Source organism: Colias croceus, chromosome 17, assembly GCF_905220415.1.
Source record: "Colias croceus chromosome 17, ilColCroc2.1".
Classification (NCBI taxonomy): Eukaryota; Metazoa; Arthropoda; class Insecta; order Lepidoptera; family Pieridae; genus Colias; species Colias croceus.
Window position 1 is genome coordinate 7771311 of NC_059553.1, and position 12137 is coordinate 7783447.

General features: G+C 32.9%; 2 protein-coding genes across 2 annotated transcripts in view; both read left to right on the plus strand.

Annotated features, from left to right (window-relative positions):
- LOC123698930 (ras-related protein Rab-23) overlaps positions 1-11212 on the plus strand; it is a 30530-nt gene extending 19318 nt beyond the window's left edge. Inside the window, exons 2-6 of the mRNA XM_045645759.1 lie at positions 3570-3753; positions 5706-5868; positions 9836-9915; positions 10215-10387; positions 10994-11212. Of these exons, the coding sequence (XP_045501715.1) occupies positions 3599-3753; positions 5706-5868; positions 9836-9915; positions 10215-10387; positions 10994-11103 (681 nt within the window). The 5' untranslated portion in view covers positions 3570-3598 and the 3' untranslated portion in view covers positions 11104-11212. The remainder of the gene's footprint in view (positions 1-3569; positions 3754-5705; positions 5869-9835; positions 9916-10214; positions 10388-10993) is intronic.
- On the plus strand, positions 6352-7074 carry LOC123698931. The gene has a single exon (XM_045645760.1). It carries the CDS (start codon positions 6437-6439, stop codon positions 6974-6976), a length of 540 nt encoding a protein of 179 aa, XP_045501716.1. The 5' UTR covers positions 6352-6436; the 3' UTR covers positions 6977-7074.
- Positions 11213-12137: the final 925 nt, after the last annotated feature.

A 12137-nucleotide genomic window follows, 5' to 3' on the forward strand; every position in this document is an offset into this window, starting at 1 on the left:
CAGAAATTCAAATTCAATTATAAAAATACTTATTACCGATTTAATACTTTGATGATAATTGATAGTAGAAATATTTATTACTAACCTTGATATTGTTGTGGACATGATGAAATGTCTCCATATTATGTTATATGTAATATATACGATGGTATACAAAAATTATTATCATTCGAACCTGCAATCCTAACTTGAAGACTCAATAAAACAAAAATTATAATTATTTCTTGTTATTCTTATCATCAGAACCCTTTAGTTTCTGTGATCTGTGATCAGAACCAAATAATTACATGATAATAATTAATAACCTTATAAGTAATACCATCCTACTAATCTATACTTCTATACTAATATTATAAAGAGGAAAGGTTTGTATGTATGTATGTATGGTTTTCACGCATAAACTACTATACCGATTTTGATGAAATTTGGCACAGACAATCTTTAGACCCTGAGAAAGAACATAGGCTACCTTTTATTGCGAAATATGTACCACGGGCGAAGCCGGGGCGGACCGCTAGTAATATAATAAATGCGAAAGTTTGTGAGGATGTGTGTGTGTTTGTTACTCATTCACGCAAATACTACTGAACCGATTACAATGAAATTTAGCACACATATAGACCGTAACTTGGATTGACACATAGGATAGGTTTTATCCTGGTAATCCCACTGGAACGGGAACTATGCGGGTTTTCCTATGAAAACGCGGGCGAAGCCGCGGGCGGAAATCTAGTGAATAATATAAATAAGAAAACATAAACATTAAGGTCTATACATATCGCTGCAGTGCTGATACATGTAAATATGGCCCTTATGCGTCGCAACGACAATAATTGATGACTTCACAGCGCAGTAGTTTACTATGCAAACATAGTTTTTCAGTTAATTATTGTAAAAATTAACAAAATTAAATAATTTTTTTTGTTAATTGATAGAGCAAATCGGGAGCAATTTTTTTGCAAAAAAATTTTTTATGAAAAGTGAATATTTTTCATTCTATAGGGAAATCAAGTTTTCAGTATTTGGATTTTTTTAAAAATTAATTATAAATAAACTAATAATTATAGAAGTGGAGCAATTACTGATTCTGATGGAGCATTTAAGGAGCAATTTTTTGAGATATTAATAATAATAAAAAAAAAACTTTCCGCGCTAACTTCCTTCCGGTGTTATTAACACATAATTCAATATTCAATCAAGAATAATTTTATTTACTAGTCGACACTTATGATAAAATGACTTTAATTGATAATTAATGAATGTTTCATGTCATATTCGATGACTTCCTTTTCCTTTTGCATTATGAAAATAGTTTTTTTATCAAATAATTTGATAGCTTTGATATAAACATGTTCTGATTACATAATAGTAGATACTCATAATCGAAAGAAATACACGAATATCGGTAAATCATCTCACACATAGCTTACGTTTAGATAGAAAGTTGACGGCAAATAAATAAATAATTAATAATCAGAAAATATATTCAACAAATCAATCAATTCCTATGATTTATAACATATTCATGTTTTACTCATTTGTTTTATTGGTCAATAATGTATAAGAAATATTTACTCATGTTATTTTCATCGTAAATTATATAAACAACTTTCTCAGTTGTTTTATGATCGATTTCACACAATTTTAATCTTCAAACCTAAAAAGCCATTAGTACAACAAATAAAAATAAGACCTAATAACACCTAAAATCCATTAATTAGTACCTATCTTATAAATCTTAGATAGTTATTTCTATTTTGTGAAAAAAATTTCAAACAGTTGTGTGCGAAATACCTATGAACTTAAATTTTCATAGATTAGGTATCTGTAGTATTATATTATTTTCTGTGGTTGGTAGGTACATATACGTAGTTGTTGTTCAACATCGTATAGCGTGTCGTAAATCGGTGCTTATTTTTATATTTTATTTTTTTACTGACCTACTCATAGCTGATATGATTTTATAGCCAATTAAAAATAATAAAACGATTTACATTTTAAGTAAAAGCTAGTCAGCTTTGGAATATTAAGTATATTTCTCGTAATCTAAATTAGTATAAAAATATCTATACTTTCACAATAATAAAATGTTGCAAATTTTGAATACACGGAGAAAGTGCAAACTAATAAAGTCCAGCATTAGCTTTTAATCATATTTTTATATCAAAAATAAACCTTGTAAACGATCGTTTTATGCTTTTTTGAATAATTTTATTTATATAAAAAAACAAGTTTAGGGATATAATATTTTAAATTATAAGCAAGTTTCGACATAAATAAATTTGTTATATCATTTGAGTTAAACATAATTTAAATCAGCGGAAGACCCAAATTGATCGACAACAAAAAAGCGATAAATTTCTCACTATTCGCATGTTACCGCCAAAAACAAATTAATGTACATCTTGATATAATCGGAATGTCTCATCTGTTAGCATGACCGTGCGGAATCTGCGTCTGGTGAAACTCGGGCTTGAAAGTAAAAACTTGATGTGTCGCTGTCGACAGTAAGCTGGTAATCAATATATATTTATTACAAAGAGAACAAAAGACTATTGTACTAAAAAATCTGCAGTAGCTTTGCATAATGCCGCCACTTTTTTGCATCGGTACAAATGTAGGTACCTAGTAATATACCTACATAACCTTTTTTTTTTTTTTTTTTTTAGTGGGGAAATCTTCCAAAGATACCCACTGCCCCCGGGGAAGGAGCCGTGGGTTATGTCGGATTCCTACCGACTAAAACCCCACTGTGTTCCGTCGAGCCGCTTTAATGATGGGGCCGCGGGTATTGGTTGGAATTCTTCCGCGACATACCTACATAACCTAGTAATACCTATGCGGTCTACATTATTCATAACCTAGTAATACCTATGCGGTCTACATTATTTCTGAGAACAAAAATATTAGAACAATTCTAAATAATTGTGCGCAATGAACGTCGAATTCAAGAAAATGTAGAGGTCTTATCTAAGCCAGAACGCAATCAGCTAAATGGTTTTAAACAGGTGGTCCTTGGAACTGGTTTTGTGTTTACACGGTAAACAACCGTGCTCCCTGTAAAGATCAGACCATAATATATTGTGAGTGCCTATTCCTCTTATTTCGTTTTCATTCAAACGATTTACTTTTGTTAGGTAGAGAATGCGCTAAATTTACGTTTATTTATATAGATATTGAATTCCTTTTTGACTGACGTTTTAAAATACCTTAAAATTTAGATAAATGCGATGCATCGTTTACCCATGTGGTATAGCAGTACTAGCAGTAGCAGTCTAAAAAAACCCCATTTAAATCTGTTGCGTAATTTTAAACATCTAAGCATACAGACATACAGACGACGCAAAGCGACTTTTTTATACCATGTGAATTTTTAAAATTAGTTTCTACTCGTAGGTTAGACTACCTCTAAACTTACCTTATTTACTTTAAGTATGTACTTACTTGCAAAAAATATGTACAAAATGTAGAAACATTAATTTGTATAACTTAGATTATATTGATAGATGTAAACCAATACTTTATAAGCCCTAAAATTAATATTATTTAACAAACCCTACTCTTTCCAGGGTACAACACTAATGTGTGTGGTCCGAGAATGCGTGAGGAGGAGCTGGAGGTGGCCCTCAAGGTGGTCATAGTGGGCGATGGGGGTGTCGGCAAGTCCAGCATGATACAACGGTACTGCCGCGGCACCTTCACCAGGGATTACAAGAAGACGATAGGAGTGGACTTTCTGGAACGACAGATTGAGTAAGGTTTACTTTTATTCGCTTTTGTTTCGTTTATTTGATTCACGTAGCACATTACGTTTTGAATTCCTTTGAATAATTTCTGATGAAGAAGGTCTTGTCACTGAATTGTGAGCAATGCGGTGTTCCAGAGGACCTGCATGTATTGATGGAATGTTCCCGTAATGCAGCCTACCGATTATCCGAGTGTAGCAACAAATTAAAAACGTTTGCTGACATTAACATTATTTTATCTAACCCCCATGCGAAATATCTATACATATAATAAATCTGTAGAAGGGTCAATTCTCTACATTGAAAATATTGAAAAAATAAATACCAGGGGGTGTTACTGGATCGATACCAAACCCAAATATGTGATTAAAAAAATTTTTGTCTGTCTGTCTGTCTGTCTGTCTGTCTGTATGTGAAGGCATCACGTGAAAACTAGCGGTTCGATTTCGATGAAACTTGGTATAATTATACCTTATTATCCTGGGCGTAAAATAGGATACTTTTTATCCTGGAAAAATACGTAGAAAAAAAATAATCTTAATTTTTCAGTTTTATCCATAGACGTTGTTCCGTAGAACCGCGAACACACGTTGCGTATTATTATAGGCCTAGCCGTATTTGGGAATTGGGTCCAATAGATATTTATAAGATTTTATTGTCAGAGGTACCTACTCAAAATGGAGAAATAAACCATCCACGCGAAGACCGACATCCGCGCGGACGGAGTCGCGGGCGGAAGCTAGTATAAAATAAGGTTCATCAAATTATATAAAATAAGGTTCGCCTCGGATCAGTCTCCTTAAATTTGTAGCTAGATATAATTATTAAATTACTGAATTTATGTATTAGCGTGTAAAATAGTTATGTATAAGTATGTGTGTATCTGAGCGACATGTTCATATTGTGATTAAATAAAGATATAAAAAAGACGAATTTTTCATTCTCGGACGTATTATAAAAAGTAAAAAAAAGACTTTCACAAAATAAATTAAAAGAAACACCGTTTCTAATTAATAATTAAAATTAATAAATATTGTAATAATTCACTTGTCTCAGAATGTATTTAACAATAATGAAAACAAAAAAAAACTTGAATAACATTTTAAATTATTATTTCTTAAATATCCAGATAATTAACATCTCTTTGATTACATATTCAGTTTTTACTTTTAACGCATTAAATAAGTTTCTATATTTTCCTTATATTTTTAATCAGAGTAAAAATGCATTATTTACTTCTCAATATTCAACTATTCTATAAATTCTACAAAAACACCCTCTAAAAAACCTGTATAAAAAGCGGAACATTGCCAATTTACGAACATGTGAAAGCCCAATGTTTGCGGTAAATTTCGAGAAACGGGTAAAATCACATCTCACGACACTTCATGATAATATTTTCTTTGGTGATGAGTAATTTGACCTCAATTGCTTATTGATATTTGCTCGTGAAATGCTTTCTCCGTTTTAGATAAATATTGTTTATATAATATTATTATCGTATTAATGTGTACAGTGTACTTATAAAATAAGAGCACCTTAGAATTCCCAATGTTTGCCGTACCGTATTTAAAAGTAAAAGCTGAATAAATCCTAATCAGTAATTTAATAAAGTAGTGTAAAGTGGTAAATCAAATAAAAACCAAGTTATCCAAGTGCTAAGGAGGCACTGCTTCTGTAGAATGTAGTGTATAAATAGACCATTTGTTTACAAATATATCCCGGTAACTTTATAAGTTGTCTAGCTTCCATAGAACAAATTCGATACAATTTGGAATTATATAGAGCTGTGCTAATTGCTCAATAACATTATAACATATTTTATTCTTTAATATTCTTATTTTTAAGTGTTCTATGATTCTGGTCCTGGAAATAAACATAAAAGCAATTAATTGCCCATTTAGAATTGATGAAGTAATTTATTCCTCGATTAATTATATTTTTTAATTTTTCTTGCAGGATCGACGGGGAAGAAGTACGGTTAATGTTATGGGACACAGCGGGTCAGGAAGAGTTTGATGCCATTACCAAAGCGTATTACCGCGGAGCACATGCCTGCGTTCTAGCATTTTCTACCACGGACAGGGATTCCTTTCTAGCCTTGCACTCGTGGAAACTTAAGGTAAGTAGTATGATTTTATATATGGCCTTATAAGTAAAGTATCGTAAAAAGCGAAACGTATTATATGTTTTACTAGCTTTCCGCCCGCGGCATCGCCCGCGCAATCAAAGAAAAACCCGCATAGTTCCCGTTCCCGTGGGATTTCCGGGAGAAAACCTATCCTATGTCCTTTCTCGGGTATCAAAATATCTCTATAACAAATTTCATGCAAATTGGTTCATTAGTTAAGGCGTGATTGAGTAACAGACAGACAGACAGAGTTACTTTCGCATTTATATAATAGGTATTAAGTATGGATATTATGCGCAGAAATCGATACGGATACAAGAAGTGAATTTATTTGCGCCGTAACACAGTTTTTTTAATTTTTGGCATATTTGTCTTACGCATGATTATAAACATAGAAGCCGATAATGCAGCACAAAATAGATACACATATCAGTGGTCACGACCCGACACATTCCGCGTATGTTGGCACCTAATCAACATCCTATCACATATCGCATGCATAAGTTCATCGAAATGTACATAATATACAAAACATTCGTGTCAAAAGAACGTCCACAATATGTATTTATTCATATCTATTATAATTGCCGCTTTACTAAAAAATGCGGCGTGCAATGCGAAAGATGAGCAACAGTGCGTGGATTATTACAAAACTGGTGACAATTTCGACTTAAATGTATTGGAAGGGGACTGGTACGCAGTTTACTACTGGCCTCCAATACAACGGCAAAGGGACAGATGTGAATTGGTGAAATTCAAGAAAACAACAAAGTCCAATCTCGAACCAGGATGTGCTGATATCCCAGAGCAAAATCTAATTGAATGCAGCTACAAAACCTCAACTGGGAAGCCGATACACCAAGTTTACTATGGGCAGGATGAAGTGAAGAACCAAATACGGTCGTGCAATAAAGTTTCCAAGTATATTTTTATTGATGTGGATGATGGATACGTGCTGGGAATCAATTGTTCGAACGGTGGTCGAGGGGTGCTATTCGCGAGAAATTTGCCGACTTCTTCTGAAGTCGAAGATGTTGTAGAGGATATTGAAATAATGACCGGTCGTAGAGGAAGTCCTGATTGCCACCTAGCAGTATAACAGTGATATATTTATTATGTACATTCAAGTTTTTACCGGTTTGTGTATATCTATGCTGTGTATTAAGAGATAATTTTTTAATAAATATTTGGTTTTAACACGTGGTTTAAATACCCAGGTTAAACAGATACATTCCTTGTAAAATATTTTCATATGACATCCATACTGTACATAATATTATAAATGCGAAAGTAACTCTGTCTGTCTGTTACTCAATCACGCCTTAACTACTGAAACAATTTGCATGAAATTTGGTATAGAGATATTTTGATACCTGAGAAAGTAGGCTACTTTTTACCCCGGGACATAGGATAGGTTTTATCCCGGAAATCCCACGGGAACGGGAACTATGGGGGTTTTTCTTTAACTGCGCGGGCGAAGCCGCGGGTGGAAAGCTAGTTCTTTATAAATGTACAGGTTTTTTACTGTTACCTACATACACTACACAGAGATTAGTATCATGCAAGAAATAACTGAGAAATGAAACATAAAGATAAGTGACGATGATAAATTGCTACACAATATTATCTTATGTTTGAATAATTAAGATTAATTATAACATGTATCTTAATGTAATTAAATAAAAGTACATGTGAACATACATACAAAAATTCAAAAAGAGTTAACATTGTTTCTTTTTGTATTAATTTAATGATTCGAAAGCAAGTTTCTAAAATGAGGATTAATGAGTTCTCCACTACATAAGAGATTTGGTACCTACTAGTTCACAGTATTTTTTATGTTCAGTAATTTATTGTTGTACTGTTACTTTGATTAATGATATCGCTTGGAATGGATAGTTTTTGAATCAGGTACAATATTTTATTAGCACTCTTTATTTTACGTCGACAAATTTTCCTTCCTTTCTTCCTCTGAATTTTGAATTTTTGAATGAAAAATTTATGTCTGGAAATGTAACTATAACGCTGGCATTTTCTTCTAACGGAAAGATTATAACATAAAGCGACAACAAGCATGACAGTTGATACACTAGTTACACCAAGAAGCTTATATCTCATACACTGGAGATTTCGGTATGAACATTTGACGTGTAACAAGAAAATTGTTGTGTTTTATCACTTTCACACCTAACTTGGTATTGCCACTGTTAATACGAAGTTTTCCCAAGGCTATGTATGCCGTAATATTCTGTGCAAAAGGTTAGTTTTTGTACATGAGTTTGTTGATAAATTGCCAACAACGTCATTCAGAAGCATTGTTGGATGAGACAATTATTATTTATGCTAAATAAAATAAGTATCTGGACCAATTATTAAAAAGCGAAACTCCCTGATTATGGGTAGAAATTATTCTAGTTACCATAATAAAATTGTAGCAACTCTCACTTTGACAATATGGCATAAGTGTCAAAAAAATTGCGTCGCTTCGAATATGTTAATATTGTTGCGTATTTAATAAATATTTTCCGAATATAAATAATGTATTGCATTGTGAAAAATTGCAGAAGTGTTTGGACACCAAATTCTGGCATAGAATTTCACAGGCAAGTGTATATTTACGTTATTTACAATATTCCTCAATACTCCTGCATTTACCTGTTTAGAATCATTTCAATGGCAAAAATTGTAAAATTTTGCATCATTTTAGAAAGCAGTCATGTTAAATTTGTTCTTTTCCTAATACTTTATCATTTTTCAACAAGTTTTCAATAAACAAAATTAACAAGTAAGGTAACCATGATGACGAGTTTTTATGGATAGTGAAGAGAATATATTGTAATAACAATATTATGATGAAATTTAGAACACCATTTTCAAGATTTTTACTAGTAATGAAACAACACTCGACATCGGTATTGCACTCACATGTAGTTATAAGATTGTTCGTTTTTACATTGAAATTTATACTTTTTTAACTTACCTCATATTTTTTATTTTAGGTATTTCAGCTTTCCAAAAAGTAAAATAAAAAGAAATATATGTGCCCATCAAGGGTAAAATTACTGAGGATTACGACCCAGAAAAAAATACCTTTTGAAAAATAAACTTTGTAAAGTTAGCTGAAATTTGTGCAAGGCGTTTATTATAAACAGTTTTTCTTTGATGATTTTGGCTTGAAATTGACCCGTCGAAGCAACGCGTTTAAAAAGAAGATCTGAGTAGCTTACAATTTGGTAAACAGCATCTGATGCAAAACACAACTTTCCTCTATTTACAAAGGATGTTAATGCTATATATCGGTTCATATCCAGGCTTTGTAGCCAAGAGTTATTTAAAACTATCATTCTATACCAATTAAAATTGTATGTACCTATAAAGTATGGCCAGTAATATTATAATATAATTAATACTGTTAAAAATATATGTCGTTATTATTTATAGACCATGATTTTTAGTTTTTTCTATTTCGAAAAATCTTGAATATACAAACCAGTGTGGTCACCCACAGAAAGAGACAAAAAACAACACTGACGTCATTCAAGGTTATATTTTCTTGTGACAAGTCAATGGTCATAGTGCAATCTCCAGTGTATTAGATATAAGCTTCTTGAGTTACACCAATTTACACGTTTTTAGAGTCCCGTACCTTATACCTGCCGAAAGTGTAAAATGAGACTTTATTACTGAGACTTCGTTGTCTGTTCTGTCACCAGGCTGTATATCTATCAATAGGCTTAGTGCTTAAATTCGTATTTCAAAAGTAGAATTTGGTCCAATAATAAACAGTAAGTATATATTATAGTCCAATAATACAGATAGGTAGTGCGCCGTGCGGTCTTCTATTACTGATTAGGCATTGTTATGGTGAATTCGACGTTTATTTTAATAAGTATAACCGTAGCTTAATCGTAGTGACAGTTAACCCAATTATTATAATTACTTTGTTTGATTGTTTCAGGTGGAAAATGAATGTGGAGAGATACCCACGATAATCGTACAAAACAAAATTGATCTAATGGATCAGTGTGTTGTTGGACCGTAAGTATTTTATACATTTATACAAGTCATTTCCCTCGTGAAACATTAGTACAGAGTACAGACAGTGCTAGTTCTTAGGTAAAAAAAGATAATCTAGGCTATATTTAGAACGAGAATCGGATATATCAGCAATCTATCCTTAAGTACATCCAATATAATACCACTAATAATCATCACATAAGTTTCCATGTAAACACCGCCCTAAAATCTGAAGAAGCACATTTTCTCACTAACATAATCTAATCGTTTAAAGCGTTCAACATAAATACACCAAAAAAAAAATAATTCTCTCTAAACAGTGACGAAGCAGAGTTAGTAGCGCGCGCGCTGGGTTGCCGGCTCATGCGCGCCTCCGTCAAAGAAGACGTGAACGTCGGCGCCGTGTTCCGTGCGCTCGCGGCGCGCTGCCTCGCTGACATGCGACGGGAACACGCTGCTGACGTCACTGCACACGCTGTAACGCCTGTTATAGGTGAGAATAATATTGTATGCAACGTTTGCATTTACAGTACAGCTGGCCGCTGACGTCAAGTGTGTTACTGAACGGAGACTCCTCTTTGCTCCTATAATAATACAATTCGCTGCTAACATCATAGTACTCGATGTCGTGCCTAGTATAGGTGAGAATGGACTAGGGTACCAATGAAAGATTTGACTTTTCCTTCTACCGTGTAATTGGCTGCTGACGTCACATACGTGTTATTGAATGAAGTGTCTTCTCTTCGCTTCTGCAGTACTCTCTTACGTATTCTTCTATAGGTAGGCGAGTGTGATACTAAATGAAGGTCTTATGAGTTATGCTGAGTTCATAATTGACTAATAAAAATAATTGGTAATTCATAGTCCTGTTGAGGAGATTGGTCGACTGGTTTTCGACGGAGGAATTTTTTTACTTCTAGATTAAGAGCAATAGTCTCGTTGAACAATTTTTACGAATGGTCATTCATTATAATCACCGAAAAAAGTGATAATTTATACCTAACCGTATACCTATTCCTATTACCTACCGTGACGGAAACTAAACTGACTAATTACTTCTTAAGCTTAATCATTAATCAATTTTATCGTTGCATTTCAGGAACTTTCACAAACCACAACAGCAACGGAACGATCTTATTGCGTCCAGTGAAACATCGGCCCGGCGGCAAAAAGAAAAATGTCTTTAAAAATGCATGTCGGATACTGTGATCTTATCGTTTTATAAAAGATAAACTGATTACATGGGCACATTGAGATAATATTACTACGTATGGAGGAGACACCACGAACAAAATCTGTGCGCCATTTTTTGCTCTAATTAAGTTTTAAAAAATTATTATCTTGTTAGGTAGTTACTTACCGATGAAAGTTATTCCTTTGCACTTTTCCATATTATTTGTGCAATATCGTAACACACACGAAGGCATATTTGATGCGTTTCACTTTAAAACAAATAAAAAATGAGCGTGCAGTTACGCCATATGGCATATGTTGAGCGGAACATAAGTGATGTAGGCTGTGTCGTCTCCATATGTGTATCTCAATGCATGGGCATTTCAAAACTTGTTGCGCATCAGTTTATCCAGTTTTTGAGTTACGGCCAATACATTTTAGACTTTATAGTTAAGGAATAAGGTGCCTTTCATGTATATAAAGTTGTGTAAGTAGCCATGTATAGATATTTAATGTGCAATTTTTGTTGTTTTGTACTTTATGACTTGTATAAACGCTTGTTGATTAGCAACTTTAATAGAAGTTTTGCCTTATTAAGATCACTTACTAAATCTTTTCTATTTTTATATTAAAACTAATAAAATGCCATGATGGTTTTATATTTTCGTGCGTAACTGAAAAATTTGTCTTGCTATTTTACTTCCAAACCTATGTACCATTGCCGATACATATTACCTAAGTATACTCATAAGTATCTCTTATTATTATGTAAATATTGTATTTTTTATGTTATAACAATAAATTATTTTTAAAGACATTTGGGTTTTAATTAATTATTTAAGAGGTCATGACATACAACCAGAAGGGCAAATATAACTCTATCTATACTCTTTCCACGGAGACTAGTTAATATAGCGCTCTCTCTGTCATGTAATGCCATACAAATGACAAAGACAAAAAAGGTCAGTGTGCGTAAATCATTCTGAATGCATGTACGCATTGCGCTACTATTTAAACTAGCTTTCTTTCCAAGACTACACTTGCCTGTGTAATAGATATATTAAGTACCT

Excerpts from the sequence above, each read along its gene's own strand:
- LOC123698931 (XM_045645760.1), top strand. The coding sequence starts at position 6,437 with ATGTATTTATTCATATCTATTATAATTGCCGCTTTACTAAAAAATGCG.